The sequence below is a fragment of the Sinocyclocheilus rhinocerous genome, unplaced genomic scaffold (assembly GCF_001515625.1).
Source record: "Sinocyclocheilus rhinocerous isolate Xijiao unplaced genomic scaffold, SAMN03320098_v1.1 scaffold919, whole genome shotgun sequence".
In the NCBI taxonomy this organism is placed as follows: domain Eukaryota; kingdom Metazoa; phylum Chordata; class Actinopteri; order Cypriniformes; family Cyprinidae; genus Sinocyclocheilus; species Sinocyclocheilus rhinocerous.
This window is the reverse complement of record NW_015637585.1, coordinates 1832980-1855728: the sequence shown is the minus strand read 5'-3', so window position 1 is coordinate 1855728 and position 22749 is coordinate 1832980. Positions and strand designations below refer to the sequence as shown.

General features: G+C 39.3%; 2 protein-coding genes across 5 annotated transcripts in view; one reads left to right on the top strand and one right to left on the bottom strand.

The window, feature by feature from the left end:
- Positions 1–1559, bottom strand: part of ece2a (endothelin converting enzyme 2a) — a 71095-nt gene extending 69536 nt beyond the window's left edge. The window contains exons 1-2 of one of the 4 annotated variants that reach the window (XM_016564250.1): positions 1502–1559; positions 941–1104 (exon numbers count right to left, since the gene is read on the bottom strand). In XM_016564250.1, coding sequence (XP_016419736.1) covers positions 941–1104; positions 1502–1515 — 178 coding nt within the window. In that variant the 5' untranslated portion in view covers positions 1516–1559. The other 3 variants (XM_016564251.1, XM_016564252.1, XM_016564253.1) reach the window with 3 other exon arrangements.
- Positions 1560–3273: 1714 nt separating this feature from the next.
- On the top strand, positions 3274–22361 carry ncapd2 (non-SMC condensin I complex, subunit D2). Its single transcript, XM_016564303.1, is given in 38 exon segments — positions 3274–3354; positions 3681–3808; positions 3900–3975; positions 4491–4549; positions 4997–5172; positions 5607–5752; positions 5874–6001; positions 6104–6227; positions 6668–6815; positions 7247–7444; positions 7539–7673; positions 7815–7902; positions 8220–8412; positions 8492–8610; positions 8771–8977; positions 9370–9500; positions 10309–10352; positions 10443–10527; positions 10607–10743; positions 11191–11323; positions 11693–11768; positions 12193–12396; positions 12617–12774; positions 12889–12997; positions 13143–13266; positions 13986–14141; positions 14329–14506; positions 17286–17380; positions 17467–17547; positions 17856–18039; positions 18163–18319; positions 18401–18512; positions 19012–19168; positions 19360–19439; positions 19869–19992; positions 20655–20735; positions 20983–21087; positions 21089–22361. Coding segments are annotated over 37 exon segments (4818 nt in total). The 5' UTR covers positions 3274–3354; positions 3681–3690; the 3' UTR covers positions 21281–22361.
- The last annotated feature ends 388 nt before the right edge of the window (positions 22362–22749 follow it).

Sequence of the window (22749 nt, the reverse complement as noted above, 5' to 3'; positions counted from 1 at the left end):
GCTCGGAGTGCATGTCAGAGGTCCACACTCATCTGTAATACAGCATCAACTGAATACATAATCCCTATTGTGAGTGAACAGACCAATACTGTCCCCTTGAGTCTGACTATAACACTGCAGCTACAGTAAATCTAAAGATTATGCGCTACAGACCTGCAGAATGAATGCTCAACACAAATAAATCAGCTCAATGTTTGTCCACTCTTTAAAATAACAAAGTTGGAACTACGAATGTTGAAAATGCACCAAGAAACCAAGGTTCCTCGTCTAGGCCAACCACATGATAGAAGATAATTTATGGATCATGAGCTTCTCCGTGAGAATTGTTCTTCATATTTTGTAGGTTCCTCTTGAGAAACTTGGGCTTACATGCTTTTACAAAACCTCTGGCTAAAACACCTCTAGCAATAATATTGCTTTCTCCAGTGGAAAAATCTAGTCTGAATCAGGAGAGAAATATGCACAGATCATGCACTACTTGCAAGGGAAAACAGTCCAAAACAGTTCTAAACAAATATGTCAGAGGACACCAGTGGATGGACTTTTTCACTGGAGGAGGTGTTATTATGAACGGTTTAAACGGTGGATTTGTTTCTTACAAACATGCAGTTTTCGCTTCACAACGTTTATTGATCCACTGGAGTCCTGTGATTTCTGTTATGTTTTTATCAGCTGTTTGATCTCTTTCTGACGGCACCCATTCACTGCTATTTATTGTAATCCTAAAAAGTCATCTACATCTTAGATGGCCTGAGGATCAGTCAATTTTAAGAATTTATGGGTTAACTATTCCTTTAAGGCAGATCAAAATATCACAAAAATAGTGCAGTAGCGCCCCCTGCTGACCATACGTAATATACACAATACAACAATATACAATTACTCATATTGCACATTTCAAATTGTAAAACGGGTTTTGTGTTGTAAGTGTCTAACTTACCTAGCATTAAAATGTTTTCTTCCGTTCCCACGTGCTGTTTGAGCAGATGGTCAAATTTAGTGAAGTCCCCGAACCACTCGAAGCTGTCCTCCGTCCGGTACCGTTCATTCCAGTAATCCACATCCTTATATCTGGCATTAGAGTCCGGCAAATACTCCATCCTACTTTAAAACATAAACGAAAGTCCTGCGTGTTAGCTTGTAATTAAAATATGCATTACTGTCATAACATCACTTGTTGTTGCGATGGTTTGTAACACAATGACAAGCCCAACTGTGTCTGGGTCAGATCTGTAAATGCTTTGCATAATGTTGATTGATCACACGAAACACTAATTTGGTTAAACTCTTTGAACCAACCAGGTCACATAGTAAACTATAAAATAAAAATCGGTATTTAGAGGCTCTTACCAAGTCAATGTCTTAATCAGTCTTACTGTGAATTATAACATGTGCGTCTTAAACACCGAATAAGAATAGAGGAAACTACAAGAGGGTATTTTAAAACAGATCTGTGGGTATTCTACCCACGTGTGTTTTTTTTTTTTTCATGCATTCTAACCTCGTGGTCATCATGACGCCAAGAGTGGGACTTTAATGCAGTGATGTCAAAATAAAAGTTTAATAAAACGCAAGAGGTTGTTTGCTTGACATTGGGAAATTAACCTCACATTGTTTGATCACAGAAAAGTTGATACTTTAAAGTATATGTCATAGACATATTTATATTGTTCATAATATTGCATAATTATGATTCTCGTCATACGATTGTTGTTACTATGGTCATGGTTATTTGCCCAGTTTGATTATAGGTTGGCTTTCAACCACAATTAATAGCACCGTTTGAATCAAACTACATCATCCTTTGGTTTCCTGTCTATTAAGACTATAATGTGCCTTTTAAAGCGTCATGACCGTCTTCTGTACTGAATAATTCATCTGCACCATTAACGGTTTGGTTTTCAGCCATTGTTATCCTGATGGTCCTGTACAATAAACTCGTGAAAACCCAAGAAGCTCGCCAAAACGCTGATACAACGTTCCAAAAATATTTTAAAACGACAGTGCCAGACTAAAATAAAGTAAATGTTAAATTAAGGGAAATAGTCAAATAAAACTAAAACAACCAGAGTAGCACACATGACACTTAATACAGTAAACACAGAAAACAAAGCTCTTTTATGAACTAAACAGCATATTATTCGGAACAACACCCATACAAATAAAATATTTAAATGAGATGGTTAGGGCGGAGAATGGTAAATTCAGTACTTTTTAATAACAAAAATTGCCATAAAAATATGTGTTAGGCCTACTTATCCTTAAATGTGTCCTTAAATTCTATTGTAATTCAGAATTTTTACAACACATTTTGTTTTTTTGTTTATTTTTTACAACATTATAGTTAAAATTGCATGGGCTACGTTGTCTTTTTACCACATTACTCTATCTGATAGTTTTTTAATGTAGCATTTTCACGTTCTTTTGACTACATTTTAATTTAAAACGTTTCTTTTTTTTCCTTCTTTTTTTATGCTTTATTAATTCAATGCCACAAGAACATGAGGTATTACATATTCACATGATCAAATTAACATTATTAGCTGCCAGAGAAAAAAAAGAAAAAAGGGAAGAAAATTACATAAAGTTCAATGCTTTCAGAACATTACATGTTTTCAGTGCTTTTTTGTTTTTTGTTTGTTCTAAGAGATTTACATATAATTTAAAGTCATTTATAAAATGTGCAAAATTTGGTTTACATTGAGCCCACTTCTTCTTATGTATATGGAATTTTCCTAACAAAATAAAAAATTACATTTCAACAAAAAGTCTATGCCTCCAAGAGTATTAAATATATAATTAGGAAATACATTCCAAGGACTTTCTCTATTCTTCATAAACTCTATCAACCATTTAATTTTAAAAGTGTCATTGAGAGTATTATAATCTAAGACCTCCAGTCCCCCTTGCTCTTTAGGATTACAAATTACCTCCTTTTTTAAATAATGTGTTTTTTTTCTCCAAATAAAGTTATAAAGAATCTGATCTAGATCTTTAATAATCTTGGGAGGCACATCTAACGATAATGATGTGTAGACAGATCTAGATATACCTTCCGCCTTTGACAATAATACCCTCCCAAATATTGAGATGTCCCTCATTAACCACAAATTAAATTTCTTTTTAGTTTTCTCAATAAATTTAAAACGTTTCAATCCAACCCCTGGCGCCCTCTGCTGATCAGTTGGGCGTGGCGTTTGTGAGTGGGCGGAGTGATGGCGTACTTCCTTTGGCGGGAGCTGTGCGAAATTCAAAGCCGCGGCTCAAACCGTTCAGTCTGTCCAGTCCGCTTTCTACGGATTAGCTTTTCTGGTCAGGATTTGGTCGGAATAAATTCACATTTTTTTTTGCACGGTGAGTGTTTGGATATGTTATATTATTTATTTAAACCGTAGGAAGTGTCGTGTACTAAGAGAAATTAAGTTTTTGTCTGTTTATAACGTTACTGTGGTTAGCGTAGCATGTTAGCTTGCCCTGACAAAACAAAAAAAAAAACATGTTTTGCTTAAGTTTAATATTAATAGAAACTGTTTTTCCTTATTATTTTGTGATTATGTGTAACCGAGGTGATACATTTAAGTGTTAGACTAGAAGACCTCTATAGAGGTCGGTTGCTGCAGTGACTTTACCTACGGATCAGCATGTTTGTATTCACTAACTTTAACATACTTGTTGTTTAGGCCTGCAGGGATGTCGTGGGATTTTATCGTACCGGTTTGTTCGGACGATCTCGTGAAGTCTGGTGCTGTTAACCAGTATGTGGTTCAAGATGTGCTGTCTGTTAAACAGCTAAACTCTCATATCAACAGTAAGTACTGAGATCGTTTTAACTGTATGCATTTCAGTATTGCCTCTCTTATCTGTACTGGTGTAATTCCCCTTTTCTGCCTGTTTTGAAGGTTTTAAAGCAGCACTGAGAAGTCAAGGGCCCCTGTGCATCCTGGAGCATTTTGACACAGCATACAGTGTTTTGCAGTAAGTGTGGTGTGGACACATTCCCATAATAAGGCTTGTTTGTTAAAATCTACACACAACTTTTTTTTTTATGCAACAGTAAAATTTGTGCATATAATGTAAAACACAAACTATATACAATTTCCAAACCCTTTGAACAAGTTAATGAAAAATGTGTATTATTATAATAAGTTATATAAATATAGGAGAATCGAACATTAATTTTTAGCAGCTGTTAAACTGAAATATATATTTTTCCTGAAGACCAAATTATTAACACAGATGAATCATCAAATGAAAACAAGTTGACCATAATAACAGTTCTTACAGCTTGTTATAATGTTTTGTCAAGAGTGTTTCAAACCCAAGAGCATTATACAGTTCCTTACAAGAAACTGATATGGTAATGACAAAATGGTGCTAAATGAATAACATTGGGGGGGGGGGATAATATTATATTCTGTGCTTTATTAAAAATCAACCCCATGTTTTACCATCATGCCTTTGTCTAAGCACAATTTTCTAATTGCTTCTAGACATTGTCGCACAGTTGATGTGGCAATAAAAGAAGACACACTGGAGTTGCTGATACAAGGTTAGTATCTCATAGTCATACTTACTTAACACCTACCCCCGGTTTCACAGACAAAGCTTAAGCCTAGTCCTAGACTAAAGTCTGAGCTGTTTCCATGCAGCCCAAAATTAAACGACTTAATCGACCATCGATAGCTTTAATCGATTGCATCTCTTATCGACAATTAATCGATCATCGATTAATCGTTGACATCCCTAGTTTCAACTGAAAGAAACTTGCACTGACTGATCTTAAAATATATCAGTCTTTGTTTTATCTCAAGATGCACACCAGTAATGTTTTTTAAGGCACGTTTATAAAAATTACTTAAATGCCCTAATTGAACTATGGCCTAATCCTGGTTTATGCTAAACCCTGTCTTTGAAACCGGGCCCTTGTGTCATATTGCTTCTCGTTATGCCCAAAGCTACATTTCTCATAAAGTTTCACAATGCTCTCTGTTCTCAGTGGTCAGGGGCCTGTCTGTTTCCCTGCCGACCCTTCTCCTGTCAGGCTCTCTGTTAGCCATGGACCGCAAACAGCAGCTCAACACCGTGAAGATGAGTGTTTTTCTTCTTTGCAAACTCACAGAAACACTTGAGAGTGACTCGTACAGGGAGACTATAGTCACGGCACCCAGCAAGGTACTACTGAATGTTATCAAGTTTTTATTATTCAAAAGTTGTTTATACTATTGTCCTGTGATGAGAACAAGGCAAATATGAGCTGATTGGCTGATTTTGTGTTCTCTTGCTTTCTGACTGGTGGGTAATCTTGGCAGAGCAGTGGAGATTGGCTGCGCTGCTGTAAGGGCCCACCCATATTAATGCTGGCTGTCAATCATAATACAATTCTCCTTTAGAAATGGATATTTGTGGATGATTTAGCAGCTCACAGTGCGTGTGTGTTTGAGTATGTCCCGAGTGTGTGTAAATGTGCCAGTCAGCAAAGAGTCACATGTCCTAATGGGCCCACCAGCTGTGAATGTTTTCTTTGGTAATCTGAGGGCAATAATTGTTGCTTCTAAGCTTGTTGGTTTTGTGTATACAGTATATTAAACTCTGTGTGTTTGTCTCAGGGTCGTAAGAAGGAAAAAGTTGCCGGAAAAGGTCTCCTGCAGTGGGACAGTGAGAGAGAGACCGTTCTTCAGTGTTTGACTCAACTGCTGCAGCTGGACATTCGCACACTGTGGAGTCTGTCTCTAGTGGAGGAGGAGTTTGTTAGGTAAGACACTGTTTTTCCTTTTAACCTGTCACTGTGTCTGTGTTTAATCTTTTTAACTCTAATTTAACATCATGATCACAAATGCAGTTTCTACTTGTCCAACATTTGTCGATTTATGCAGTTGTGTGACATGCTGTTGCTATAAACTCCTGGAAAACCCCACCATAAACCACATGAAGAGCAAGTCCACCAGAGATGCCATCATTCATGTGCTAGGAATCATGGTGAAGAAATACAATCACATGTTGGGTAGGTTTATACTGTATGTACACATCACACACCCGTAAGTAGGTTTGCAGGGGTGTAGATGTTGAGCTGAGTTGTCCTGAATATTTTCTGTTTCCTGTACAGGAGCATGTGTGAAGGTGATTCAGCTCTTGCAGCACTTTGAGCAGCTGGCATCAGTATGTGCTCAAGCTGTGGCTTCCTGGAGCTCAGAGTATGGGGTCAAGGTCATCGTCGGAGAGATCATGAGGTGACACTTATTAAATTGAACTTGTGATATTTTGTTGGTATGACTGCATGTATTATGTAATATCTATCTGATATATCTGTGGTTACAAATAAAGAGAAAAAAACATAACTTGCAAGTCTATATTAATGAATGGGTATTTCCGGTGTAGCACCACTCATCAAATTATATTATTTTACTTGTAAGTGTATCATTTGAAGTTTATTGTTACTTAAGGTTATTATTAAATATTATATTTTGGTTTGCCTCTATGAAAAGAAAAGAAATCCATTTTCCATGTTTTTACTGCTATATGTTCTCTAAATTACATTTTGGGGTTGTTTACAGCAAAATAAATATTTAGATTTTAATTTAACATTTTATTACAATAATATAACATTTTGATTATACTGCTCACCCATCATAATTTTCATACAAATCAAATCTCTGCGTGTGTGTTTCAGAGAGATTGGTCAGAAGTCAAGTGAGGAACTAGCCAGAGAAGGTTCAGGTGTGAAGGCTTTCTCCAGCTTTTTGTCGGAACTCGGTACTCTGGTACCTGAAACCATGATCCCCAACATCAGTGTTCTCCTGACACACCTGGAGGGAGAGGTACAGTCACATGTTCTCTATCGCATCGCTTCGGTCTTTGGAATCTTGCCCAGTGATGAGACTAAGGCGAATATGAGCCCACTGAATTAGAGTCTGAGCTCTCCTGCGTTCCTATTGGCTGGTAATCTTGGCTGGGCAGTGAAGATTTGCTGTCTTGCTGTAAGGGCCTGCCTAAATTCAACAAGCCCCTTTCTTTGACATTTCTATCCTTTGAAGAAATGGGGAAGAAAAAGGATGGAGCTTACATTTTGTGTGTTTGTGTGTGTATGAAGGGTCACAGGTTGAGTCTCAGTTCTCTGCAGTAATTCTTTGGGCATTGAGCTCTCTCTATCTGGTAATCTGAGGGCAATCATTTAAAACAAAGCTTTGAGTTTTATAGCTTAACTCTTCTTTGTGTGTGCTCTGTTAACATGCTGTTTGTGTTTGGACAGAGTCCGAGTCTACGGGTGGCAGTGTGTGAGGTTCTCGGTGAGGTTCTTGTCCGGGTTTTGTCTGGTGATAAGCTGGATGATTCTGCTCGTGCAAGCCGAGATCGTTTCCTGGACACATTGCAGGAGCACATCCATGATGCCCACTCGCATGTCCGAGCACGTGTGTTACAGGTCTATGCACGTGTTGTCAACAGCAAGGTGTGTGGATTGTTTTTGCCCTTTTCTCTTCAACAGAAAATGAAGGGTTTTATTCTTGGGTGCTCTAAGATATAATCCCCCGCCTCCTTTCCAGGCCTTGCCCCTGTGCAGGTACACAGAAGTTATGGAGCTGACCGTTGGGCGTCTGGGTGACAAGTCTGTCCATGTGTGTAAGAGTGCTATCCAGCTGCTGGCTGCCTTCATTGCTCATAACCCATACAGCTGTAAGGTACAAACATGCTCATAACATCTGGTAGATGCACTACCATTCAAAAACATTAACCTTTATTGACCCCAAACTTTTGAACACTAGTGTATTTAATTGTTTACATATATTAAATGTACTTGCTTTTGTTTTCTCCATGTCAAGTTGAGCAGTGTGGACCTGACAAATCCGCTGGAAAAAGAGATGGCCAAATTAAAAGAGATGAGAGACTCTCAAAAAGAGCAAGTTCCTGGTATGTTTCTTTCCTAATTGAATAGCTCCTTTTAGTCTCTAGCTCCAGTCTGCCTGGAGTCACTGGCGCTGCAGAAATTGATTCCAGCTAGGGCTGCACGATAAATCGCATGCGCGAATATGAACGTGGTTTTGCGCAGCTCGTCAGTGAACAACGGCTCTGTGTAGTTAATGCTGCTCAATGTGAAAGCACGCACGTGATGGAGATTTACCGCTGATTACAGAACCGGCTTTCTGACAAGATGCGCGTTAAATATCGCATGCGATTTATCGTGCAGTCCTAATTCCAGCTATAAGATTTTAGCTTTGGGTTTGTAGTTGCAGTCATAACAGCAGCTGATCTTTGGGATGCAATGAAGCCTGAGTTGGAGATGACTGTGAAAGCACAACTGGAGCCTGGCAGTGAGGAAGAGGAGAATGAAGAAGAGGAGGAGACCGGGGGAGAGGAGGAGAGAAGCGACAGAGACACTGCTTTACAAATTGCACAGCTTCTCCGGGAAAGCAAATACAGGTATATGTGAATTAACACACAAATATTCTCATACCCTTACTTCTGTTCACAGACATGCAATGTGTTTAATTGTTTGTAGGAAGGCAGTTGGTCTGTGCATACGGGCTCACTCACTATACCCAGAGTCATCGTTCTTCTCAGATCTGGCTGACCTAAATGCAGAAACCCTTATCAAAACTCTTGCAACACTTTTCAAGGGTATGTGTTACTTTGAATAGTCTTCTAAACTTCCACATTAAAGAGTCTTGCTCAGGCGCACTGTGGGACTAGTTCTTGGTCTCACCTGCCTAGATTAGATGACCGGTTTTCTAGTCCAAATAAAAACACGAGTTGTGTTTGTGTATCTCTCTTCTCTCAGGCCCAGAGCAGGAGACACCTGAGGCTGTGTCGAGCGATGCTCCACTCACCCCACAGAAAGAGGGTGGAGGGAATGAAGGTAGAGAGAGTGAACTAAAGAAGCAGGAGATGTTGGTTCAATATTTGAAAGACACAGAGAGCTTCGCTCTTCAAGTGGAAAGAGCTATCGCTGTCATTAACAACATGCTGTACTGGAAAACCACTACAGGTAATTTCTATGAATTTAAATGACTGGCTGGATTATATTAAAGTTGGCATGAAATGAAAATTCTCCCTATTTTCTAAATGTTCATTTCATCCATTTACCTTTTAATCCAATCATCTGGTGAAAATACTTCTTATGACACATGCCAGACTTCCCCAATCATTTAGTCCACTTAAACCCCTCTCTTGCAATTGACTGCAAAGTCTCATTCAACTCTGCCTCAATCCGGTTAACGACCAGTGTTTAAAACCAGTGTCTCTGCCATGCATTTTCTCCATTTTTGATCATTTGTTTTACTCTAATATAAACCACAATACAAAAGAAAAGACTGTATAACTTTAAATACAAAATACAAGGTTGGCAATGTGTGGTTTCCTCTGATCTCCCTCTCTCAGTTGTGCAGGAGGCAGTGCAGTTCTGTGTCACAGCGTTTGAGTTTAGTGTGGCCGACTCTGTGTGTGGGGTCAGAAAGATGCTGCCTCTTGTCTGGTCCACTGATGTCACAATCAAAGATGCCGTCATTCAGGCCTACAGACGCCTGTACCTCAACCCCCACGGTGACAACACCAGGTCTGCTAACATTTTGATTCAATCCTTAAGGCTAAAGGAACACAATTTGATATACTGTAGCTCAACTAGCATTTTGTGTCTGTCCATCAGGGCGAAGGCTCAGACTCTAGTGGATAATCTGTCGGATCTGACGATCGATGCTTCATTGGGGACCGTCCAGTGTCTGGAGGAGATTGTGAGTGTCTTTTGCCCTGCGTGTAAGCAGTCATGCCCATAATTTATTATTCTTTAACATTGTTTTTGTCTTGGTGCAGGTCCAGGAGTTTTTCAGCAGTGAGAGTGCCCTGCAGACTTCAGTGGTGCAGGTTTTGTGGGAGAGGTTCTCTGGTAAACGAGAGACTAAAGCACTTCACAGAAGAGCTGCAGTGCTATTGCTGGGCATGGCAGCACGGTGAGACACTCAACTCTTAACGCTTCTTAATGATTCTGTTGAACTGATTTAATGTCACAGCATAATAATAATTTTGCCCAATGATGAGACCAAGGCGAATGCGAGCTCGTTGGGTAAGAGTCTGAGCTCTTCTGTGCTCCTATTGGCTGGTAATCTTGGCTGGGCAGGGGAGATTTGCTGCTTTGCTGTAAGGGCCTGCCTACATTAAGCAAGTTCTTCCTATCAAGCTTTCCCTCAGAGAAATGCAGGAGAAATTTGGGAAGGATGAACATAGTGTGTGTGTGTGTGTGTGTGTGTATAGACGTGGACACAGGTCGAAACTCAGTTCTCTGTGATGTCCAATGAGCTGTGAGCTAGTTCTTCCGTCATCCAGGCTTACAGGCGCCTGTACCTCAACCCCCCCGGTGACAACACCAGGTCTGCAATCATTTTGATTCATTTCATAAAGATGAAGGAACACAATTTAATATACTGTAGCTCAACTGGCCTTTTGTGTCTGTCCATCAGGGCAAAGGCTCAGACTCTAGTGGATAATCTGTCAGATCTGATGATCGATGCTTCATTGGGGACCGTCCAGTGTCTGGAGGAGATTGTGAGTGTCTTTTGCCCTGCGTGTAAGCAGTCATGCCCATAATTTATTATTCTTTAACATTGTTTTTGTCTTGGTGCAGGTCCAGGAGTTTTTCAGCAGTGAGAGTGCCCTGCAGACTTCAGTGGTGCAGGTTTTGTGGGAGAGGTTCTCTGGTAAACGAGAGACTAAAGCACTTCACAGGAGAGCTGCAGTGCTATTGCTGGGCATGGCAGCACGGTGAGACACTCAACTCTTAACGCTTCTTAATGATTCTGTTGAACTGATTTAATGTCACAGCATAATAATAATTTTGCCCAATGATGAGACCAAGGCGAATGCGAGCTCGTTGGGTAAGAGTCTGAGCTCTTCTGTGCTCCTATTGGCTGGTAATCTTGGCTGGGCAGGGGAGATTTGCTGCTTTGCTGTAAGGGCCTGCCTACATTAAGCAAGTTCTTCCTATCAAGCTTTCCCTCAGAGAAATGCAGGAGAAATTTGGGAAGGATGAACATAGTGTGTGTGTGTGTGTATAGACGTGGACACAGGTCGAAACTCAGTTCTCTGTGATGTCCAATGAGCTGTGAGCTAGTTCTTCTGTAGTCTGAGGGCATTCTTGTCTTTATCATGCTGTTTAAGGCATGGTGTGCATTATTTCAATCTGTTACTTCATTTTGTGTGTGTGTTTAGTGCTGAGAGGGAGGTGGTTCTCAGTAATTTGGACACACTCTGCTCTGTCGCTCTGGGTGAGAAGGTTGCAGAAGATTATCTGCTGGCTCGGGACACACTCATCACCATTGCTAACATTACAGACCATGTGAGGGTATGTATTCACATTTTATGTATAAACTGCCAATTAAAGGTTTGGGGTCCAACCCTCTACGCACACCAAGTAAGATTTAGTCGCATATGCAAGTGATTTACTCGCAATGTAGAGGGTTGGGGTCATTACGATTTTTTTGTTATTTCTGAAAAGTCTCTTATGCTCACCAAGTCTGCATTTGTTTGATCAAAATGCAGCAAAAACAGTAATATTGTGAAATACTAACTTTTTTTTTAATTAAAAAAAAAAAAATCCTGTGATTTGAAATGAATTTTGGGCAGCTATTATTCCAGTCATCAGTGTCATATGGTCCTTCAGAAATCATTCAATCAATCAATATGCTGGTTTGCATGCTTTTGTGTGTCACAGCAATCCAAGGGTGTTCCCTTTAGGCTTCCTATGGACCACCATCTCTTCAGCTGTTTGTCCCAAGCCATTGCTGATGGTTTGTACTTTTTACCTCTTTTTGCCATTGTTTACATCTCTTATTAGCTTTTGTGTTGGGTAATCTGATCACAAGTTTTTAATAAAATGTTGTACCAAAAATTTTAAAGGCTTTGCCACACTTTTCCCCCCAACACATACTCTTGTGATTTTTCTTTCCATGTGAGTAGATAGTCCTTCGTTGTTTAGGATCTGTTGGCTTTAATGCTACAAATGCAAATTGACCACATGTCCCTTAATACTTTTACACCTTCAAGATTCATGGAACTCCTTAATACTTGTCTTTTTTTTTGTTTTTTTTTTAATTATCACCCTGTCTGTGGATGCCAGGTGTAAATGTGGTCTTTCTCTCATTCTCCTTTCCTTATCTGGTTTCTTTCATACGTTTCTGCTGTTGGGTAACGACTGTACCTTCATTTGAACAGGAGTAGTCCAGTCCGACCCCCACTGGCAGACCTTCATGGAACAGGCTGTCCGTCTCATCTACTTTTTGGCAGAGTCCCCTGACCAGCTGTGTTCCCGCCTCCTCCAGCGGTCCGCTCATCTCCTATTGGAACAAATCACAGAGGGCGGAGAGCCCAACCAATCACAACTGCAGGAAGGCGGGTCTCAGGGCTCTGAGGAGCAAGGTAATGTCAGCACGAGATGTAACTTTTTGCGTACTGTGTAATTGATATGAACTACTAAGACAATGACTTGGAAAATATTAAAATAGAAAACATTTCAATTGTAATGTTTCACTATATATCTTCACTGTTATTCAAATAATGCGGCTTGGTGATCATAAAAGACTCTGAAATTGTGTACACGTTTATGATTGCAAAGGTAAACTTCCTGTTCTTGTTCTAGTGAATTGCGTGAGCTTGGCCCAGGTGCTTTCACTGTGTGGAGCTGTGGCCTTCTGGCAGGTGTCTCACCTTGAGAGAAGTGTAAGCGCTGAGCTGCGGAGGAGAAGAGGAGAAAAGGAAGAGGAGGAGGAGAAAGAGAAGGCACCTGCCAACAAAAAGGTTAATGAAGAGTTTGAAGACAGTCCACTGATCGGTTGTTACCTGTTTTCTGTACAATCACATTAAAGTGCTGCCCAATGCACACTGCTGACTTATTTATGTGTCATTTGCTAGGAGGCTAATGACAGTTGTGTGGAGGAGGAGCTCGGGCTAGTGGGCGCCTCAGCTGAGGACACTGAGGCGGAGATTATCCGCAAGATCTGTGAGACTGAGTTATTATCTGGTGAGCCCATCTAAAGAAACTTGGAATAAAGAGGACAAAGTCTTCATAAACATGCATCGTAATTTTATGTTTATTAACATGTTCTTACCTGATTCACAAAGCACTAAAGCACTGATCCCTGTTGCACTGTGGTCTATCTTTGCAGAAGGGAACATGTTGAGTGCCTTTTTGCCTTTGCTGGTGAAAGTTTGCAGCTCTCCAGGGAAATATTCCCACCCTCAGCTCACCACTGCTGCCTGCCTGGCTCTGTCTCAGTACATGATGATCAGGTATTTCTGCTATTGTTTTATATTACACTACTGTTCAAAAGTTTGGAGTCTGTAAGATGTTTCGGTTTATAGAAATGGTTTTTAAAGAAGCCTCTTACAGTATCTCACAGAAGTGAGTACACCCCTCACATTTTTGTAAATATTTAATTGTTTTCATGTGACAACACTGAAGAAATGACACTTTGCTACTTGGGCCCGATTTGGACATTTTCACTTAGGGGTGTACTCACTTTTGTGGCCAGCGGTTTAGACATTAATGGCTGTGTGTTGAGTTATTTTGAGGGGACAGCAAATTTACACTGTTATACAAGCTGTACACTCACTACTTTACATTGTAGCAAAGTGTCATTTCTTCAGTGTTGTCACATGAAAAGATAAAATATTTACAAAAATGTGAGGGGTGTACTCACTTCTGTGAGATACTGTATGCTGACCAAGGCTGTGCTTATTTCAAAGTGAAAGGTTGTTTACAATCTAATTGTAATCTAAAATAACTGTTTTGTGCAGTTAGTATTGTGTAAAAAAAACTTTTTTTTTTCCTGTGATGCAAAGCTGAATTTTCAGCAGCCATTACTCCAGTCTTCAGTGACATGATCCTTTAGTAAATATTTTTATTATTATCCCCAAACTTTTGAATGGAAGGTTAATTGCATTATAATATTCATATCATATTTGTTTCTTTAACCATGCAGTATTAATATTCTGTGTCTCTTTCTCAGTCCTGCTGTTTGTAAAGACAATATCCGGCTGCTGTTCACTGTGCTGGAAAAATCTCCACTTCCTGTTGTCAGAGCCAACACAATTGTTGCTCTTGGTGACCTAACAGTCCGCTTTCCCAACATCCTGGAACCCTGGACGCCCAATCTTTACGCCAGGTAGCTCCCAATCACAAGGTCAAACAACCACTGGTCTAGGGATATTTGGCAAAATCAGTTGTCCTTGTTGATTATATTTCCTGCTAAATCTATTACAATGCAATCACTTGAAAGTTTCAGTTTAGTTTTCATAGGGTTTGAAATGTTTTGGATTCTGGTGATCAGTATTGTAACTGTTTGTCTTAAGGTTGAGTGATGAGAACGCATCTGTTCGGCTGACTGCCATCACGGTTTTGACCCAGCTGGTGCTGAAGGATGTGATGAAGGTCAAAGGTCAGGTCAGTGAGGTCGCAGTGCTCCTGCTGGACTCTGAGCCACACATCGCCAGCCTCGCTCTCAACTTCTTCAACGAGCTCTCTGCAAAGGTAGCTGTTCCACTGCAGCTCTGCCATCTCTTTTTCTCTCTCATCCTCCTCATGCCTCCTACAGGGATTAAAGTTCTCCGTCGCTACGATGGATTTCTGTTAATTGCAGCGAGTCTACGACGGATTTCCGTCAATTGGAAAAAATTAGGGGAAAAGAAACATGTAGCGCATTGTTGTTGTTCTGCGGCACACCAAAAATCATCCCCACCACGGCTGCAGCTTCTCAGTGACAACATAGTAATGCCGCTCGCATAATTCACAGTTGGGTTATTAGCAGAGAACACAGAGCAGAACTTGAATTTAGGCGTGGGATTGCAGCTATTAATAACAATTCTACTCATTCCCGCAGGTTCCGCGCTTATAACGCGATGACAGATGACGGAACGTATCATTTGCACGTGGTTTTGAGTCTTGAGAACTCACTCGCGCGCTCATTTTCTGTGCGCCCACAGATCGATAAGGAGAGTGACAACTTTTAATAGTTAAGGGAGTTTGCAAATGTGATATCGATTTAATACAACAGTTCAGTAAACAAGTACTGCCTGGTTTTGCTCTATTTCATCAACGAAAATAGTTCCAAATATAGTAACCGCTCAGCCGCTGTGCATCTCTAAAAGCAAACACAGCGGTGTTTAATTCATTCAATGAAAGTGTTTTTGAACTAATCTAGTGAGTCTTAAGTACTGTTAATTTAATTTGTATCTTGTTTTTGTTTGTGCTATTGATTGTCATTAATTTATTTGTTCTTTTATTATTTACTTGTCTTTTTTTAGTTAAATTCAATTCTGAGTGCACCTGATTGTTGGGTGGGGAGGGGGCGTGGTCCATGGGAAATAGTCCTGCCACCACAGCTGGAAAAAATCCTAGGAAACACTGCATACATTTAATAAAATTAGAAAAATGACATTACAAAGGTAAAAAGAAAAAGCCCCTGTAAGTCACTTTGAGTCAAATGTCACCTCATATTAGGAAGGCTAATTTTTGATCAGAAGGTGTTCCTAAATTTAAATTAGGAGGACAAGCGCTCCTAATTACAAGAAAAAACTGTTCTTAAACTGGGTGTGTGACAGGTATGGCTGTGGAACTGGGTTTGGCTGAGGAAAAATTTTCAGTCAAAATATATTTTTTTGCTTTAACCCCTGTGTTAAATAACACAAATATCCTTTATGCATTTAATCTCATTTTATTAACCAGTGTCTTTGCTGCTGACCTTCAATGATCCAATTCAACCATACTAATAAGCAAAAATTATTTTAGATAAACGTAACATTTGTGTTTCCACAATGTAACATGTAACATTACTTTCCATAAAAGTAACGCAATATTGTAATGCATTACTTTTAAAAGTAACTTTCCCCAACACTGGTCATGACTTGGCAAAATGTTAGCTTATTTATAATAGTTTTTGGCATGTAAATGTAATTTTTCATGCCGCCTTCAAAGGTATTTTGTCTTAATCAGTAGAAATTGAATCCCCCACTCTTCTGTTATGGTGTTGTTATATGGCAACCCATTGATTCAAAGGAGTAAACGCTTACACAGATGAGCCTTTTGAATGCAGTTGAGCATTGACTCAGCATCCATAGACAGGCATGATGGTGCTGCTTTTAATTGTGAGGTCGGACACGGTGGGGTTTCCCTTTCGCTTGAACTGTGTGGGGGGCTGAACGAGGCAACATTAACCCCTCACTTTCCTCTCCATCTTGAGGTCGAATGCTTTTCACGCCTTACCTGTGTAAAATAGAGGCTCTGAGGTAAAGGGTAGAGGTAAATCATTGTGTGAGAAAATCCCACTCAGTACATCCGAGCGATTGGAAAACCCCAGCCTTTTAGGTTAGACGCTTGAACCTACTTAAGTTGTTACTTTTCCAGTTCCCTGTTGTGAAGTTTTGATTCGTTTTCACAGTTCTGCTTGCTATGAAGTGCTTTGCTCAGCAGTGTTTATCACATGGGTGTTTAGACTTGGAAAAAAAGCATGGTCAACGGCCACCACTTAAGATACCACTTAAATTCGTACAAACAAATTATTGTCATTTTGAAGTGTCTTGAGTGCCATCTGAGAGCGTCAAATTTATTCAGTGTTCAGCAAGCTACTTTTAAAATTTTGAATTTAGCTGTAAGCTATAACTACATAAAGGTACTTTATATAGGTATTTAAAAAGTTGTTAGCTACTACAAGTTGCTAACTACATTCATACAGTGAAGACTAACCAGTGTTATTTTACAGTTGAATAGATTATAGTTAGACCTAACTGAAAAAAATTAAAGTACTGTTAATTTAATTTGTATCTTGTTATTGTTTTTGTTTGTGCTATTGATTGTCATTAATTTATTTGTTCTTATTTTATTATTTACTATTTACTTGTCTTTTTTTAGTTAAAATAAATTAAATTCTGAGTGCACGTGATTCTTGGGTGGGGAGGGGGCGTGGTCCATGGGAAATAGTCCTGCCACCACAGCTGGAAAAAATCCTAGGAAACACTGCATACATTTAATAAAATTAGAAAAATGACATTACAAAGGTAAAAAGAAAAAGCCCCTGTAAGTCACTTTGAGTCAAATGTCACCTCATATTAGGAAGGCTAATTTTTGATCAGAAGGTGTTCCTAAATTTAAATTAGGAGGACAAGCGCTCCTAATTACAAGAAAAAACTGTTCTTAAACTGGGTGTGTGACAGGTATGGCTGTGGAAAAATTCAGTCAAAAGATTTTTTTTGTTGCTTTAACCCCTGCTGCTAAGATGAGATGTCCTGATTATAACTCTGCATATTTTTTTCAGGACAATGCCATTTACAACCTGCTGCCAGACATCATCAGCCGATTATCTGATCCTGAACGTGGAATGAAGGAGGAGGACTTCAACACCATTATGAAGTGAGATATGATTTATGCTGCGGTTACAGTTTAACTTATTCTGCATGACAAGCCATAAATCACTTCTATTTAACTTTCTCTTTCAGACAACTCTTCTCCTACATCACTAAAGAGAGACAGACAGAGAGTTTAGTGGAGAAGCTCTGCCAGCGATTCAGAACCGCAAAGTGGGTATCGGACACAATTTGTTTTTCATTGGGCTACACAGTCTCCCAATGGAAACAGTGCTCTAAAAATGTCTTTCCCGTTAATCACCAAAACTAAAAGGTTTTAACCTGGTTTTGGAAGATTTTTCTACTTCAAGCAAGTCCAAAGATGCAATTCTCCAAAATCAAATTTTAAAAAAGGGCAATGAGAGCTTTTCGTGGTGCACGGGAAAACATTACTAGAGCAACATTTATGAGACTGGGCTCCTTTATGACAGATGAGCAGGTCTCCGTCTCATGTGACATCTTCTCCCCTGTTCTCTCTGCAGGACTGAGCGTCAGTGGGCAGATCTGGCCGTCTCTCTGTCCTTGTTGTCGGTGTGCGAGCGAGGTTTCAAAAAGCTGCAAGAGTGCTGGGACTGTTACAGTGATAAACTCGCTGAGCCTGGAGTCTATCAGCCCCTCCTGTCCATTGCAGCCAAACTCCGTCGACGAGCCAAACCACAGTTTAAGGTACTACATTTCTGTATGTGTGGCTAGAAAACGGCGTATTGTATACAAGTGTGCGCACACAGCACTGATCAAGACTTGGTGACTGTTTATGCTAGTGTGTTGAAAGTAGCTGTGTTTGTTTAGGCGCAGGTTGAAGACTACGAGAAGCGCTTGACTGCTGTTCACACTAAAGGGCTGGAGAATGTGGAGAACGAGGAGAGAGAACAGCAGATTGGAGACACACAAAGTCAAAACCTAAAAACGCCACAGCCACAGAAGAGCGTGCGCAAAACCACACGAGGTGAAGAGATCCAGCAGATCAGATCTCAGAAAGAATTCTATTATATAAATTCATCTCATTGTGTATCTCTGTATCTTTCAGGACGTAGTAAACCGAAGTTAGATGACAGCGACCTTGTAACCCCAAGAAAATCTCGCTCTCGTCCCAAACCTGCCATCACCTTTACCAGTGATGAAGAAGAGGAAGAAGGTCAGTCACTTTCACATGATTATCAATTTTAGTTCTAATTTATTCCATGTTAATTGTGCAAGCAGATAAACATCAAATTTTCATTTTTGGGTGAACTATCCCTTTAAATTGATCAAAAGTATGGGTAAAGACATTTATAATGTCAAAATATTCCTATTTCAAATAAATGCTGTTGTTTTGAAATTTCTATTCATCAAATCATCCTAAAAAAGGTATTTTGGTTTCCACAAAAAAATATTAAGCAGCCCAACTTTTTTCAATATTGATAATAGTAATGTTTCTTGATCATCAAATTAGCATATTAGAATGATTTCTGAAGGATCATGAGACACTGAAGACACTGAAAATTCAGTGTTGCATCACGGGAATAAATTAAATTTTAAAATATATTAAAATAGAAAGCAGTTGTTTTAAATTGTAATAATATTTCACAATATTGCTGTCTTTCCTGTATTTGAATCAAATAAATGTAATGTGTTTATTTGTGTGTGTGAATTCTTAAGGTACTGGCTGGATCTGACCGAGCAGGATGTGTTTTGGAACACGTCGGACACAGGTTGGGCCAAGTCTGCATGGAGCAGTGTGTTTGCGCCATGGATCCAGGGAGCGTGTGTGTTTGTTCACCACATGCCACGTTTTGATACAAGTACAGTCCTCAAGGTACAGGAACATCACTGGTCCATTCTTGACTGGAATGTTCTGCTTGATTCTTGATTCTTTAAAAAATGTCCCTAACAAAGCTGTATGAAAGTGTTTTATGGAAAAACCAAAAATTATAACACATAATCTAACTTTATATGGTTTGTTGAACAGTACACATTCTGGTAACACTCATGTTTTTCTCCGGACAGACTCTGAGCAGCTATCCCATCACCACCTTCTGCACGGCACCAACAGCCTATCGAATGCTTGTACAGGACGACATATCCAGGTACTGACTGTAACAGGTGCACTGTGATGTGTTTGTATTTAAATGAATTCTCTTTTAGCTCTATCTTTACAAGGCTTCATTTATGATTATTGGTTTTTATATATACTGTCAGCAGAAGTTTGTTTTTAATGGCAGGTAAGTTGCAAGTTTTTAACTGAATTGGTTAGTAAATGACTGAGAATCTTGACCTGGATGTTGTAATGATCACAGCAGAATGTGTGAACTGCTCCGGGTGTGTGTTCACGGTGTGTGTGTGTGTTCACTGCTGTGTGTGTGCACTTTGGATGGGTTAAATGCAGAGCACTAATTCCAGGTATGGGTCACCATACTTGGCCACATGTCACGTCACTCACTCACTCACTCACTCAGAATGACACTGATTCATCTGGTCCAGGTCTAGTCCTCATCTTTGTCTGTGGTTTTTGACAGGTTTACGTTCAGGGCTCTTGAGCACTGTCTGTGTGCAGGAGAGCCCATTAACCCAGAGGTGATGTGGAAATGGAAAGAACTCACTGGACTGGACATCTATGAGGGATACGGACAGACTGAGACTGTAAATAAACATTTAAAGGAATAGTTCACACATTTGAAAATTTTCTTAACATTTTCTCACCCTCAGGCCATCCAAGATGTAAAAGAGTTTGTTTCTTAATTAGAAAAGTGTGGAGAAATTTAGCCTTACATCTCTTGCTCACCAATGGATCTTCTGCAGTGAATGGGTGCCGTCAGAAGGAGAGTCCAAACAGCTGATAAAAACATCACAGTAATCCACACAACAAGGGAACACACAGCTTTTCACTTCCCAAGGTGGCCTGGAGTCGTGGTGGGGATTATTGTGATGTTTTTATCAGCTGTTTAGACTCTCATTCTGACGGCACCCATTCACTGCAGAGGATCCACTGGTGAGCAAGTGATGTACTGCTACATTTCTCCAAAGAAACAAACTCATCTACATCTTGTATGGCCTGAGGGTGAGTACATTTTCAGCAAATGTTCAAGTTTGGGTTAACTATTCCTTTAAACAGCTGAAACTCTTTTCTTGAATCAGGTTTTATAGGATCATTATAGACATGAGTGAAAATGGGTCCTTAATTAGCATCTGTTTTCATCTATGATATGGTCACAGATTCATTATAGAAGCACAGAGAATAAATATAAGCATAGTCTTGTGTGCTGTCAAGCAAAGATAGGTCATATCTCTTTTTTTCCACCTAGGTTTTAATAGCAGGCACATTCAAAGGCATGAAGATCAAACCAGGATCTTTTGGAAAGGCATCACCAGGATATGATGTTCAGGTACAGTAACAGTCTGTCCAGGGTTTAAACTGGGTATAATAATAGTTGATTGTTGTCCTTACTGGCTTCATATTAATAATAACTATATAGATGTAATAATACAGATAATAATTACATAAAAATAAAAAGATTCAGTTTTATAAATTACAAAAATTTACAGAAAAGCAATTGAGGTAGTACATTTTGTTTCATCTGATGGATTGGCTTGTTTTCCTGTGAGGTGAACTGTGGACTATTTTGGTGTAAGGTGGTGGATGAAGATGGTTCTGTTGTGCCACAAGGCCAAGAGGGAGACCTCGGCATCAGAGTCAAACCAGACAGGCCTTTCTCTCTTTTTACAGAGTTTTTTTTTTTGTCAGATTGAGTTTGTGGATCATCTTCCCAAGACAGTAAGCGGGAAAATCAGGCGAGTGGAGTTAAGAAAGAAGGAATGGGGACAGCAAACAAATCTGGAAATGAGTAAACAAATTTCTGGACAAATCACATTCCACCTTTTTATATACAACATTCCCAGATGTCTTCCCACTTTAATGCGCCACATTTAAGGATCTACACACCCGTAGTCCTTCAGCTCACCTGCAGGTGGAGGCATTTCATAACAATCAAGTTGCAGAACTCATTTCTAATTTCATGCATCAAACATTTTATATGATTCTACCTCATGTTTAATCATGTTTAAGTGGAGTAACTCAAAATTTATAAGCCTTGCAGTTCAAATGCGTTTTATTCTTTTCATATTAAATTGTAGATCATATTCTGCATATGCAAAACCTAAATGTGAATTAATTTGTATTTATATAATTAAAAGCCTCTTTTTTGAGTAAGTAATAAAAGCATTTTTGGGTGACTATATGTTAGCTAAAACTTGTTTATAATCTCTTCTAAACACAGTGATCCTTTTTTCCTCAAGAGCATGATGTCATGTGACTGATGACAGATGGCAGACACAAATCTGATCTGTGCTGAATGATGAGAGGATTGTGAGGTTATAAAGATTTCTGAATTTACCCTACAGAAAGGAGTGAGGAATGCAGTGATTTTTCAGATGACAAATCTGTTAGTAAATTAGTCTTGACCACTAATGGAGAAAAACAGATGACCTGTAGCTTGTCAAAAATAATAACAATGTGACAACTTTTGAAAAATGAAAGGCTAGATTTTATTTTCACACTGCCAAAACTTTAACCAAGCTGTAAATTTCCCTCTCTGGTTATTCAAGGACCATAGAGGGTGACATTTTTGTGGTGCGGCACACTCACTGACTGCAGTAATGAGACAGGTGCTGTTTAATTGACCTGTTAATGGGTCTTATGCTTATCAGGTGGAAAAACAGAGCCATAGACTTAAGCCAAAATATGCCAGACCTCAGCCATTTAAACTGCTTCATGGCATGTCATTAAATCAGACTGTAGATGTTTGTTATGACAGCCTGAAGGATGTCGGCCTGAAAACACAGCTTGTTTGTGTATGCAGAGATGTGTTTGTGGATCAATCTGTCGGTTTTGGTTTGCAGCAAGTAATTTGAATGGCTCAAACTGCTAACAGACTGTCAAAACCTGAGCTGCTTACCTGTCCTTACAAAAAAGTACTGTGGCTGTACCATACCAAATACCATAGTACTGTGATATACAGTGGGTTCCAAGTCTGTGTCTACTAGTGAAATTAAATTCCTTCATATTAGTTTAGTAAATTGTGCTTTATTTTTAAGGATTTTCTTTTACAATGTATATTATATATTACTTGGCAATAACAATTTGAGTGAAAAGTAGAACACACTAATGATATGGTATATTATTAAGTTCTATATAATTGTAAAATTTCTTAAAACTAAGTGTTTTTTTTTTAAGCTTTTTAGTTTTTAAAAGTTTATGGAGGCCTATGGTCTCAGACTTTTGAAAACTGGGAACGGTATTAATCGCATACAGTGGTGGCCAAAATTATTAGAACACTTTCACCAGCTAAAAAATGGTCTTAAGTCCGTTATTTCTATCTTTTGCTGTAGTGTGTCAGGAAC